At 52.6% G+C, this 12,326-nt stretch overlaps 1 protein-coding gene across 3 annotated transcripts; it reads right to left on the bottom strand.

Moving 5' to 3' along the window:
- Positions 1-904: 904 nt before the first annotated feature.
- Vangl2 (VANGL planar cell polarity protein 2) lies at positions 905-11,338 on the bottom strand. Of its 3 annotated transcripts, none has more exons than XM_076862139.1 (7): positions 11,268-11,338; positions 11,002-11,124; positions 7,740-8,351; positions 6,862-7,002; positions 6,233-6,361; positions 2,222-2,453; positions 905-1,203 (listed from the first exon to the last, which is right to left on the bottom strand). In XM_076862139.1, the coding sequence occupies exons 1-7, from the start codon at positions 11,336-11,338 to the stop codon at positions 943-945; spliced, it is 1,569 nt and encodes a 522-aa protein (XP_076718254.1). In that variant the 3' UTR covers positions 905-942. The 3 variants fall into 3 exon arrangements, with proteins under 3 accessions (XP_076718254.1, XP_076718253.1, XP_076718251.1); XM_076862138.1 differs by having other exon boundaries at positions 7,740-8,347; positions 11,004-11,124; XM_076862136.1 differs by having other exon boundaries at positions 6,233-6,368; positions 6,866-7,002; positions 7,740-8,347; positions 11,004-11,124.
- Between the last annotated feature and the right edge of the window lie 988 nt (positions 11,339-12,326).

Raw genomic sequence — 12,326 nt, 5'->3', positions numbered from 1 at the left:
ATTGGGGCGGCTGGTGCAGAGAAGCAAAGCATCTGTCGAGACCGCGGTGTGCGTCAGGGACTGTTCGCCAGTAAGTCTGTCTAGGAGTCTGTCCTTCATTGAGAAGAGTCAGAATGAAGGTCAGGGCAGGTAGAGAGGACAGGGGTCAGTGACAAGTGTCTCTCTGACCTCAAGGATCTATCCTAAGGCCACTGGACTTTCCCCCAGGGCCCTGGTGAAGTGGTCAGAGGCCTTCCACCTTAGTCTGCCTGTAGTCACATGTGATCCTACAATCAGATCCTACAATCAGAACTGGCAGGTGGAGACTTCCAGGTGAAGGAGGGATTTTTCCCTTGCTCTAAATATATGTGGGTGGGGGAGGGGTAGCTGGAGCAAATAACGGTACAGGGAGGCTCCTAGCTCTCGGGCTCTGTGGCAGGAGCATCCCTGCCCGAGAACTCTGGGTTTGTTACGAGTGGGGTGAAGGGGCAGGGGGGGAGATACCCACTGCCCTGGAGGAGTTTGGCACTGTGGCTCTCTGGGGTCATACCCCTGGAGAAAAACCTGTCATGGGCCACTGGAGAGAACGTCTCGAAGAACCTGGGCTTGTGAGTGGGGGCGTAGGAAGGGAAGGGACAATCAAGAGGGCCTGGGCCCTTTCAGAAGGGACCGACACCGAGGGGAAAAGGAGGAGATGAGGCACTGATTCCTGCAGGGCCTGGAGGGATATAAAAGTGGGGGGAGGGGGTTCCCAGGTACTGTCAACAGCAGGATGATCTCTCCAGGTTCACGTGGGCAAAATAAGGAAGAGGGAAGGAGACAGGGTGAGGGGTGAGTTAATTCAAGTAAAAAAACAAGAGCAAGAGGAAAAAGGGCAGCGGGAACGTGGCGGGGCCTGAGAACCAAGCCCCTCTCCCGCCCTGCAGAAGCCCCCGAGTCTCCCACTCCCCTGCAGTTGCATGATCACACTGAGGTCTCCGACTGCAGCCTCATGACAAACTTGTGTGACTTGGGATCCACAAATTCCTCGGAGAGTTTGAAGAACGGCACCTTCTTGGTGCTGACCACCAGGCTGAAGTCCTGGCGTTTTAAGAGGAAAACGATGCCATCCTTAAGCCCATTGGTCACCGGCTCCTCGCTCACCAGTGTCCACTGTTTGGCCAGCCAGCGTTCCTTGTGGTACTGGATGGTGGGTCCAGCTGCCAGGTACCGCTCCAGGAAAGCCTGAGGAGGGGAGAAGAGACCCTAGGAATCTGTCTCACCCACCCACTGTCCTTCATCTCCTGGGCACAGCTTCCAAAAACACCTAGCATGTCCCCAGGCTCATGCTGCGTATGAACTAATATCTTGGAATGTCAGAGCAGAATTGATTGATGGATAAAAAGGACAGCACCCATAGAAATGATATGGCTCCACGGAGTCAGGACTGAACTTGGGTCCCCTGACCCCCGTCCTCTGTGCTGTGATCTGGACAAGCCCTCCCTCGTTATTCCTTCCCTCCCTCCCATATGGCTTGTATAATCAGCACCGAGCAGGTCTGCAGTAGGAGGGAGCTAGCAGGGGACAGGTTACATCTTTAGTCCCCTGTTCATAAAGAGCAGCTCAGGGAGAGCCAATCTAGGAAACTGGCAATTGAGTTGTGTGGTGGGCAATGGCTGAAAATGAGCACAGGTCAAAGACCATCTGGGAGGTGAAAGGGGTCACGGGTAAAGGTGGGACTCTGCATCTGGAAATTCCAGAGTCCTTATAAAAATGAGAACCAGGTCTGTCTTCCCCCAGTTAGTTCTGAAGTCCACCTTTGCTTCATCTACCTAAGGACTTTACTCCATGCAGACAGGGTAGAGGAGGTAGGGATGAGAAAAGAGATGATAAGGAGGAGGAGGCAGAGACGAGAGAGAGAGAGAGAGAGAGAGAGAGAGAGAGAGAGAGGTAGAATGAGGTGAGAAGTAAGGGAATACAGGGAGGCTGAGTGTGGGGTCTCATGCTTGTAATCTGAGCACCATGAGAGACTGAGGCAGAAGAATCACAAGTTTAAGTCTACCCTCAGCAACTTAGCAAGACCCTGCCTCAAAATAAAAAGTAAAAAGGACTGGGGCTATAGTGGAGCTCAGTGATAGAGCACCCCTGGGTTTAATCCCTAATACTGCAAAAAAAAAAAAGAACAACAAAAGAAAATGAAGGTGGACAGGAAGAGGACCAGAAGCTGGGGAGAGAGGAAGGACAGTAGGAGCAGCGGGCCCACCTTGGGGGTCATGTCGTGCGTGATGCAGAATTCAAGGTGCTGCAGGATGCTCTCCATGGTGTGGTAAGGCTGCTGCTTGGTGGTCCGAAGGTACTTCTGCATGGCACGGGCCATGGATGCAAAGATGGCCTGGGCTGCCTCCCGGGGATCCATCACCTCCCTTGGGTTCTTCTGCTCCTCCTCCTGCAGTCGCTTGATGTGAGTGAAGGCCTCCTCCACGGCTACGACGAGCCTGGGGGACCAGAGGGTGGAGACCAGATGCCCACCTTACATCTTTTCCCTCGCCACTGGCTTCAGCCACCAGGGCCTGAGCAAGGTCAGGCTTCTGTGCCCTCCCTGAAGCAGCACAAGCTTCACAGGGCTGGGGAAGGGGGGGCTTTCTGCCACCAAGGGCAAGAAGCAACCAGAACTCAGGGGCCACAGCCCAGCGAGTCAGAGGACAAATCTAGTGGCAAACTCAGAGAGACAACTATGAATTGTGTTACAAGAAAGAACAAGCATCCCGTCAAATCCTAGGAAAAGCCTTCCTAAATAGGACCACGCCACACACACCACACTTCATCATGTCAAAAATTAACAGCTATTACTGGGCTGGGGATACGGCTCTGTCGGTAGAGTGCTTGCCTCGCATGCACAAGGTCCTGGGTTCAATCCTCAGCACCACAAAAGAAAAAAAAAAGTAATAGATATTACTAATTTTTTTTTAGAGAGAGAATTTTTTAATATTTATTTTATTTTATTTTTTTAGTTTTCAGTGGACACAACATCTTTATTTCATTTTTATGTGGTGCTGAGGATCGAACCTAGCACCCTGTGCATGCCAGGCGAGCGCACTACCGCTGGAGCCACATCCCCAGCTTGATATTACTGATTTAAAATGACATATTTCTATTCAGCCACAATGGCATAGGCAACATTAAGTAACCTCGGATGGGTTATGTATGCAGCATTTAAAAACCAACAAGGGATTGACATCTAGAATATGCAAATAATTTGCTATAAATTAAAAAGAAAAAGGCAAGAACTCTTTAGAAAAATGGGCAAAAGAGATGAACAGACAATTCACAAGAGGCCTGAGAGAATAAAATATACATAAAGAAGGCACTGGCTCAGAAAGATGAAAATTAAGTAAGATACTATTTCTCTGTTGTGGGAGGCCATCCTCGCACGTGATGTGAGTTACCTCCCTGGCTGGGTGAGAAATGCCTAGACACAGCTGTGTCAGAGCCTTCCCCACCCTTCTCCAGGTCTGAGGGCTTGTCCGTGCAGAGGCGTGTCTGGCCACTGCTCCAAGACCCAATCGTCGCCCCTGACCTTGGGATGCTGCCCCCCTTAACCTTCATTGGATGGGATTTTCCCTGGAACTTTTTGTTCCCCAATAAAAGCCCACTCCCTGGCGTGCTCTCCCTCTCTCGCTAGTCTCTTCTGTAAACCTCGCCACTGCATTAGGTGGCTGGAGGCGGGAGCTAGGAGAAGCCGTCCCGGAACGGGTATTAAAGGTAATGAGAGTCTTGTCTCTTTAAATTTAAAACTCCCTAGCAATTACTTATGAATTGAACCTTCTTTCACGAAGTGAGCGCTAGTCGTGTGGCAGACTCTGTCAAAATAGAAAAGGACTATAATCCAAATTTTGTTTAGTACATTGGGAAAATTCCATGAAACACTATGCAACAAACGGGGTGTATAGCCAATAATGGATAAGTCTCAAAACTATAGTGTTAAAAGAGAAGCAGGGGGAAAGTCAATTTATACAAAAAGCATACAAAAATCAAGTTGTACGGAATATATACAGGTTTTAAGGAAATCAGACACACTAGTGAGTGCCTACCATGGAGAGACTGAGGATAGGGATTAGGGAAGAGGGAAAACAGAATAAAGGACTGTAAAGAAACCTAAGATGACAATATGTTAAAAGCTAAAAAGGCTAATACAATTCTCTGAAGTCCAAAAAACAATAAAAACCCATGTGGCCTAAGAGCAGGACAAGGAAAGGAGGCCTATGGCCCAGTCACCAGAACCCAGGGACCTGGAACCTTCAATGAGCCGAGGCTGGACCCTAGGCTAGGTACGTGCACACTGTGCAGACCTACAATTTTTGCTGCTTCTTTGCTTTCCTGGAGTTCTTCAGCAAGTTCTTTTTTAAAAGAGCATCTCTATCTCAGGAACGCAAAGCAGAAAGCTGTCTTTCGGTTCCAAGCAAGCAAGGTACAATGGGAGAAGAAAAGGGCCGCTATGTGCCAAGAATAGTGGTGGCAGCACATGAGATCCAAAGACCCTAGTCAGGGCAGAAGGCAAAGGGGTAGAAGAAGGGCCATTCCTCCCCCCACCCACCTTTTAATAGGTGCATTCTAGTTGGACCTAATGATGGGATCTGTAGTTCCATATTCATACATGCAAACAGTGTAACAATATAATTTGGGCAATATCACTCCCCAGCACTTGCCCCTCCCTCTCCTAGAAATGACCCTAGGAGGGCCAATTCTGAGACAACCGAACTCATGCAGGAATGTCAGAGGAATGGAGTTGGTGATCTTTATTCTACTCCAGGGGACACCAGCTTCATTGGTAAGGTCAGAGCAAGGGCTGCCTCCCCTTCTTGAAGTCTGGAGATAACGTGGGAGAAGGGATGGAGGGTAGAATGAATGGTCCGAGGCTCTCTGCTCCTCCCCCACGAAATCCCAACAGACCCAGGTGGGACCTGACGGCAGTAGGCAGAAAGAAAGTTTCTTCAGGCATGACTGAAGTTCACATTAGGGAAAAGGGACAGGTGAGGATAGCACTTAAAAATCTACCAGGCTGGGGAAGTGTCTCAGTAACAGAGTTTGCCTAGCATGTACAAGAGCTTAGATTCAATCCCCAGCACCACCAAAAAAAAAAAAAAAAAAAATGAGTTTACCAAAATATAGACACAGGAACCTTATTTTTGCAGACAGAAAAGCCCCATCTGCTAAGCCTTCAAGATCTATTGATAGAAGCATAGCCAGCCTGCTGTTTCTGATAAGGTTCCCATCTTTATAAGTCACTACCCCACTGTAGTAGGCAGAATGCAAAAATGCTCCCTGGAGTTCCACTCCCTCATTATTCAATCATCTCAATATTTTTTTTCAAGAATGGAGGTTAAATCCAGGAGCACTCTACCACAGAACTACATCCCCATCTCTTTTATTTTTTATTTTGATAGGGTGGTACCACGTTGCCCAGGCTGGCCTCAAACTTTGATCCTCCTGCCTTAGCCTCCTGAGTCACTGGATTACAGGCATGCATCACCACACCCGGATCAACCTCAGAACATGTTGCAGATGTAATTCAAGGGCCATGTTTGCTAACTTTAAAATAAGATTATCCTGTTCTGCCTGATCTAATCACATGAGTTCTTCAGAAGCAGTTTTCTCCTGCTGGTGGCAAAAGGAGTCCGAGACTCCTACTGGAAAAGCCAACTGTCATGCTCGAAACTGCCTGTAGGGTGGCAGGACAAGGAGGTGATTCTGCCAAAGTCAGTGAGCACCGGGTGGGGCGGTACATGCATGTAATTCCAGCTACTCGGGATGCGGAGGCAGGAGGATCACAAGTTCCAGGCCACCTTGGGAAACTCTTTAGAGAGATCCTGTCTCAAAATAAAAATCAAAAAGGGCTTGGGATGAAGTTCAGTGGCAGAGTGTCCCTGGGTGCAGCCCTGGTACTACCAAGAAAAGAAAAGTCAGTGAGCTTGGGGGAGAAGCCCAGGCTCAGGGTGAGGTTTGATTTCAGCCTTGAGACCTAAGAAGGTGGTCCAGCAAGCCTGAACCTGACCCACGGAACAGGAGATGATAAACAGGTTGCTTTTAGTTGCTAGTTCATGGTAACCTGTTAGAGCAGCACTAAGGACAAACATACCCCTATACATCACTGCTCACCTATTTCAAATAGTTATAGAAGTCCCTCGGGCTTCCTCTCCTCAGCTTACCCCACGGTCAACACCACCCTTCACTCCACCCCACCCCATCCCACCCCTCTTCCCCGCCAGGGACCCACCTGGCCCTGCGCTTGCGCACCCTGCGCTCGTGTTCAGCTTCTTCGTAGTAGTACTCATTGTGGCTGTTGTCCCGCCGCCGGGCCGCCGCTGCGATCGCAGCCCGAGACTGGCCTGTGGAGTTGTTGGTGCTGTTTTCTGCACAGGATCAGGATAGAGACGACGGTCACATCAGAGTGTGGCCTCTTTCCCCACTCCAGGAGCTCTGGAGACACAGCCCGTTGTGTTTAGAGGAAGCTCTTCCCCCGACCCAGCAATACCACCCATTCCCTGTCCTCCTGGCCACCTCTGGAGAGGCTGGGGAAAAACAACCAGGAAGGCACCGGAGGGGCAGAAGTCCTGCCCATGTGCCTCCTGGGCTCAGGTGAGCCAAAGGGCTGAGACCAGAGCCGATAAGCAGACACGGGGGAGGCGGATTGGGGAGACACACCGTGGCATAAAGGGGGAGTAAGTAGAATCAGCAACTAGGACCAGCCACCTGAAGTCAAGGAAAATGACAGGACAGAAGGGGCTGGGACATGGGCTGGAGAAAGGAAAAGGGAAGGAGAAGGGAGTGAGAGAGAGAGAGAGAGAGGAAGTCACGTGGAGTCCTGCTTAGAAGAGGCCGGGAGGGGTGGAGGAGCAGGGCCGCTCACCCTCTCCGAGAGAATACACCTTGAAGCCAGACACTTTCTTGGCCAGGACGGACTTGGGCAGGTTGAGGAGGGCAGGGTTGTAGACAGGGAAGTCATGGTAATACTTCTCCAGGATCCACACTGCCACGCGCTGGATGCTGTGGGGGAGAGGGCAGGACGGGGAGGGAGAAGGGGCAGACAGGGGTACAGGGAGAGGCACACATCAGGGCAGGTTGGCAGGGCAGGAGGGGACACGAGGGAGACAAGCTGCTTCCAGGAAGCCTGGCTCAAGCCTGACGTCTACTTACCAGGCTCCCAACCATTCCCAGAGCTGGGTCACTGGCTCCTCCCTGCCATGCTGAAGCTTGGGGGAGAAAGGGCGCTGGGCCTGCGTTCCCAGCGAAGGGTGCCCTCGGCTTCCTCCTGCATCTTCCCCAGGAGGTTCTGACACTCTACTGCCTAGGGGCACGGGGAGCACCCTACCAATAAATCTGGTGGGAGACGACTTATCCTCCCACTTGATCTCCATCTCTCTTCCTCGGAGGGTCCCTTCTCTAGCCAGGGTCAGCTTCTTGTGCCTCTAGGAAAGGTGATGTTCATGGCCCAGGGGATGTGCCCTGGATCGATCCCCCCCTAAGGTTCCTCATCTCCGATTGCCTGATCGGTCCCAACTCAGTGACTGTCCCTGGCACCTTGCCTACAGCACTGCACATGACCTTCCCATTAAGCAACAAACATGTTGAAAACCTACTATGTGCAAAAGTCCTCGACACCTTCCACCTAGCCCTGCCAACCCAGCACTTCTGGCCTCCCCACCACCACCCCTGAGACCCCCTCCTTCCCCACCCTCCTTCCTCCGTGTACACATCTCGCCTACTCCCAAGCACACTCGTACCTGAGATGGCCAACGTTGTAGAAGCGGCTGGCCCCGTCGGTGGAGCGCACGACCTTGAGCGTGAACTGGGGCTGGAGCTGCCGCAGCTCCAGCAGGACCACGGCCAAGTAGTGCACGAAGAGCAGGGCGTCCACCAGTGACACCGCGAACTGCACCACGCCCTGGTAGCTGCGCTCCCGGGCATCCAGGATGCGCACACCGTAGAAGAGCCAGTAGGAGACCACGAGCAGGAAGACCAGCACCATGAGCAGGGCGCGCAGCACGAAGACCCGGGGCAGCGAGGCCTTGGGCCGGCGGAAGAACAGGGCCCAGCTGCCCAGCAGCAGGATGAGCAGCTTGAAGGCCACTGAAATGAAGAGGCCCTCGCAGGCCGTCCCGCACGGCTCCAGCTCATCCCGCCACAGCAGTGGGGGTAGCAGCAGGAAAGCCAGCGGGGTGAGGAAGGAGAGCAGCGCCAGAGTGGCCCCTGCAGCCACACCCAGGTGACGGGAGCAGTCCAGTGGAACACTGTCCTCCATGTCCTTGGCGATTCGTGTGAGGTCATCGTGGGAGATGCTGTGCTCGGAGGTACCCGTGACTACCGTGGTGGTTTCTCCCCAGTTGTCGTCCTGTGGACAGGAGGGGGCAGCACGAGGTGGATTAAAGGACAGGGAGAGGAAGTGGAGAAGGGAAAACAGGAGACAGAGCAGAGTGGGCAACACATGGGAAAGGAGAGGCAGAAAGAAGAGAGGGAAATTGATAAGGATGCAACCGTCATCTGGGCAGAGACACCCATGATCCCAGATACTCGGGAGGCTGAGGCAGGAGGGTAGCAAGTACAAGGCCAGTCAAGGAAATCTGGTGAGACCCTGACTCAAAAAATAAAAAGAGCTGTGGAACTGTGGAACTCAGTGGCCCCTCGATTCGATCCCTACAAAGTTTTCATTGAGCTCTCCTGTGCAGCCAAGGCCGGCTTCCGCAGATACTGAACTCTAAGAGCTGGGCTCTCGGGAAGCTGTACACCAATCAGTGGGAGAGAAAACACTGCCCATGCAGCAAAGACCCTCAGATTATGAGGCACAGGACAAATGTCAAGGGAGCTGCTCAGGCAGAGACAAGGATTTAAGGCCAGACTCGCCAAACAAAACAGTCAGGCTTCCAAGGAATGACGGGACCTAAAGTGATCCCTGGCAGTGGGTGATATGAAAATGTTGGACTGAATTAAATAAAAGTTGGTCTGCGGTTCCCAGCCCCAGCTGCACCCATTAGAATCACCCAGGGAGCCTGGAAAAGATACCAATTATAGCAGAGTGAAATGTGCTTGTCAACTTTTTTTTTATAAAAAGCTCCCCAGATAATTCTAATGTTCATCAGAGATTGAGAATCTCGGAACTAAGTGATCTCTAAGGGTCGGCTCTCAGAATGGGCAGTGGACTGGAAGTGTGGACATCACCGGGGAGCTTGTTAGAAATGCAGATCTGCAGGCCTAGCCCACATCCACTGAAGCAGAACTGGCATTTAACAAGATCCCCATGAATCTCTCAAACATTAAAGTTGTAGAGGTCCCGTCTCTGAGTCCCCTCCAGTTTTGGCAGCTTTCCATACTATCGAGCAGAAGCTAAGGGGGAGCAGAAACCTCCAGAATAGCAAGAGCTGGGGACCCAAGTATAGGAGCAGAGCACAGCATGGCCAAGAAGGTGAGGCCCAGAGCAGCAGGAGGGGCTTGTTGAGGTCATTCCAAGCTACAAGCCCTCCTCCAGGCACGGGGAGCGACTGAAGATTTCTGATTAAGGCAGTGGCCTGACAAAAGTCGTGCAGAAGATACCAGAGAGAGGGATGGTGAATGACCAGGGCAGAGCATGGAGGGCCCGTGCAGATGTGGGGTCACTGTAGGTCTCTGTGGAGAAGTTCTGCTGGGCCATCTGAATGCCCACAGCACATGGACTGCCTGATCCTGGAAGCCAAGGGTAGACAGGCCAAGGTCCCCAGATGCCCTTCTAAGTATGCTCTGCTCAAGCTGTCTCTCTGCAGTGGCTGGAGCCCGTCCCATAGAGGAGTCCCATAGATCAGCAGGATCTTCAGCGCCCACAACCTTCACTCCTGAGGCCGCCTGGATCCTGACACCCAGGGGATTCAGAACATAGGATTCCCCTCTGGAGGTGGGGAGTGTAGCAGATCAACCGGCGGGCCAGTGGTTAGGGACAATGAGGAATATCCTCTCCCAAGGATGGGGGAAGACTCTGATCTGGAAATAAAAAGTAGACACACTGGCTGCTTTCAGCTCAAGGAACTGGGTCTACTCCTGACCCAATGACCCCTAAACATACCGCCTTCCTTCTCGGGGACCAAGGGCTTGGGAACTCCTCTTCAATAACAGACATGACCCAGACCATGTCTCAGGGTCACTTTAAGAACCCAGGAAGCCAAGTCCTAGGGAGAAGGCACTGGGAAAGAGGTGAGAAAGTATATTTTCTTCAGATATTGATCTGCTCCCAAGACCCAGGAATTTCCAATGTCAGCCACAGAGATTTCTTCTAAGGAATATGGAGCTGGAGTCTCCAGCCCTGTAAGATGCTCCCAAGAAGAAAGAACGCGAGGAATGAAGCTTAAGAAACTTCACCTGTCATCTCAAATCCTGCCCCTGTTGTATGCCAGGGCTGGGTTTTGCCCTCTGTGCTCCCTACAGAGGAGCACAGTAGGCCACCGTGATTAGGACAAGGGCAAGTGCTTACCCTGTCCTGTGGAACTCTCTTCACCTGGCTCATCCACTCAGCCTCACTTCTCCCTCCCGCTTTCGGACCACACCTCCACTCCCCAGGACCCAGGTGATGCTGAGCAGCAAGCTGACACCAGAGGGCGCAAGAGTACAGACACCAGAGGAGCCTGACACCTAAAGGCTCAAGGAAAACCCAAGGCAGCACCCCCTGTCCAGGGCCACCCTCCACCAACACTCTCCTAATCTAGACTCCAACCGGCTTAAGTGGCTGGCATCAGTTTGAAAGGAGCCCAAGGGGCAGTCCCCATCACCCAGCCAGGTCATTCCTGTCTCTCAAGATACAAAAGAGGCAGCTGCCTCCAGAGGATTTCTACTCCAGTTTCCTGAATTCTACGGCCACAGTCCTACCTTGGGACACTCAGCCACAGAAGGATAACAAGATAGCCTTCCTGACTCGGCCTCTGTCTGAAGACACCGGGTTTCTGGTAGAACCTGCTAGAACCTCTTGTTTCTCCAAGGGGCAACCTGAAAACATTCAGACTGGACCGCTTCATCTCCCTGATGCTCACCCGCTCATCCCCCCGCGTAGACTCATTGTCCAGCAAGGGCTCTCCTGGAGCCTGGATTGTAACCGACTTGTCCCCACGGCTCCCATCTCGGCTCTTCGAGCGGTGTCGGTCCCGGCGGTCCCTGCAGCAGGAAGCCAGAGTTACCGGCACAGAAAGTCAAGAGGGTCAGCTTCTTACCAGCATGCCCCCACACTGGCACGTGCCCACCTCTCAATGGCCCCAGCCCTCCCTCCACCACCGTGTCACTCCCGTGCGCATACCCACCTGTGCTTGCGGGAGCTGCGGGAGTGGCCCGACTTGTAGGAGTAGCCCGAGTACTGGGACTCGGTGTCCATGGCGTCGGAACGCCGCGCCTTGTAGCGCTCCAGGGCCGCAGGCTGGGGCCTTTTGGGGGGCCCCACAGCCACCTCCTTCAGCACCGGCTTCTTCAGGCCAAGAGGCACCTTTAGGAAGTCAACCGTCACCCTGAGGGACTCTATTTTGCTGGAAGAGTGGGCTTTTCTCAGAGAAAATCAAGCGGCGCTCCTGAAGAGGGGAACAGCGGGTTAGTGGGTCAGGACGGAGAGCAAGACCATCCCCAAAGGGCAGCCACAGGAGGCTCGGATAAGCCCAGCAATGGCCCAGGATACTTCCCCCCACGTTCCAGCTCCATCCAACAAGCTCAGTTCCTCCTGCCCTGCTTGCCAGGAAGAGCCCCCCACCCGCAACTGTGCCAGGCTCAGGGATGGGGGGAAAGGCCAGTAGCAAGGGAGCCGGATGCAGTGGCGCTAGTCTGCAATCCCAGTGACTCAGGAGGCTGACACAGGAGGATCGCAAAGTCAAGGCCTGCCTGTGGAACTTAGCAAGCACCTCAGCAATTAGCAAGACCCTGTCTCAAAAATAAAAGGCTGGGGATGTGGCTCACTGGGAGAAAAACCCCTGAGTTTAATCCCCAGAACTGAAACAAGAAAACAGAAACAAAAGAAAGGAAAAAGGAACTGGCGTCTATTATAGAGAGGCTACCCCGGGCCTCTCCCTCCTTGCCCTACTCACAATTTCTGAGTGTGTTCACAAGGGACTGTCTACGGCTGCTGCTCTTAGTAGCAGCAGCACCTACTTCAAAGGTACGGTTACTCTCCAGCACAAGCTGAGCGCTCTCCTTGAGGCTGTGTGTGTGTGTGTGTGTGTGTGTGTGTTGGGGGGGGAGTCATCACCATGTACCATGAGGGGTAGGAGTCAAAGACACGTAGAGGGGCTGGGGGTATAGCTCAATGGTACAACACTTGCCCAGTGTGTGTTAGGCCCTAGGTTTAAGTCTCCGAACCAAAAAAAAAAGAAAAAGAA

The sequence above is a fragment of the Callospermophilus lateralis genome, chromosome 7, assembly GCF_048772815.1.
Source record: "Callospermophilus lateralis isolate mCalLat2 chromosome 7, mCalLat2.hap1, whole genome shotgun sequence".
NCBI lineage: Eukaryota > Metazoa > Chordata > Mammalia > Rodentia > Sciuridae > Callospermophilus > Callospermophilus lateralis.
This window is presented reverse-complemented; position numbering and strand designations above follow the sequence as displayed.

Excerpts from the sequence above, each read along its gene's own strand:
- Vangl2 (XM_076862139.1), bottom strand. The coding sequence starts at position 11,338 with ATGGACACCGAGTCCCAGTACTCGGGCTACTCCTACAAGTCGGGCCAC. Across the intron at positions 7,003-7,739 it reads TACAACGTTGGCCATCTCAG|CATCCAGCGCGTGGCAGTGT; the intron begins GTACGAGTGTGC and ends TCTCCCCCACAG. Across the intron at positions 2,454-6,232 it reads GTGCGCAAGCGCAGGGCCAG|GCTCGTCGTAGCCGTGGAGG; the intron begins GTGGGTCCCTGG and ends CTGGTCCCCCAG.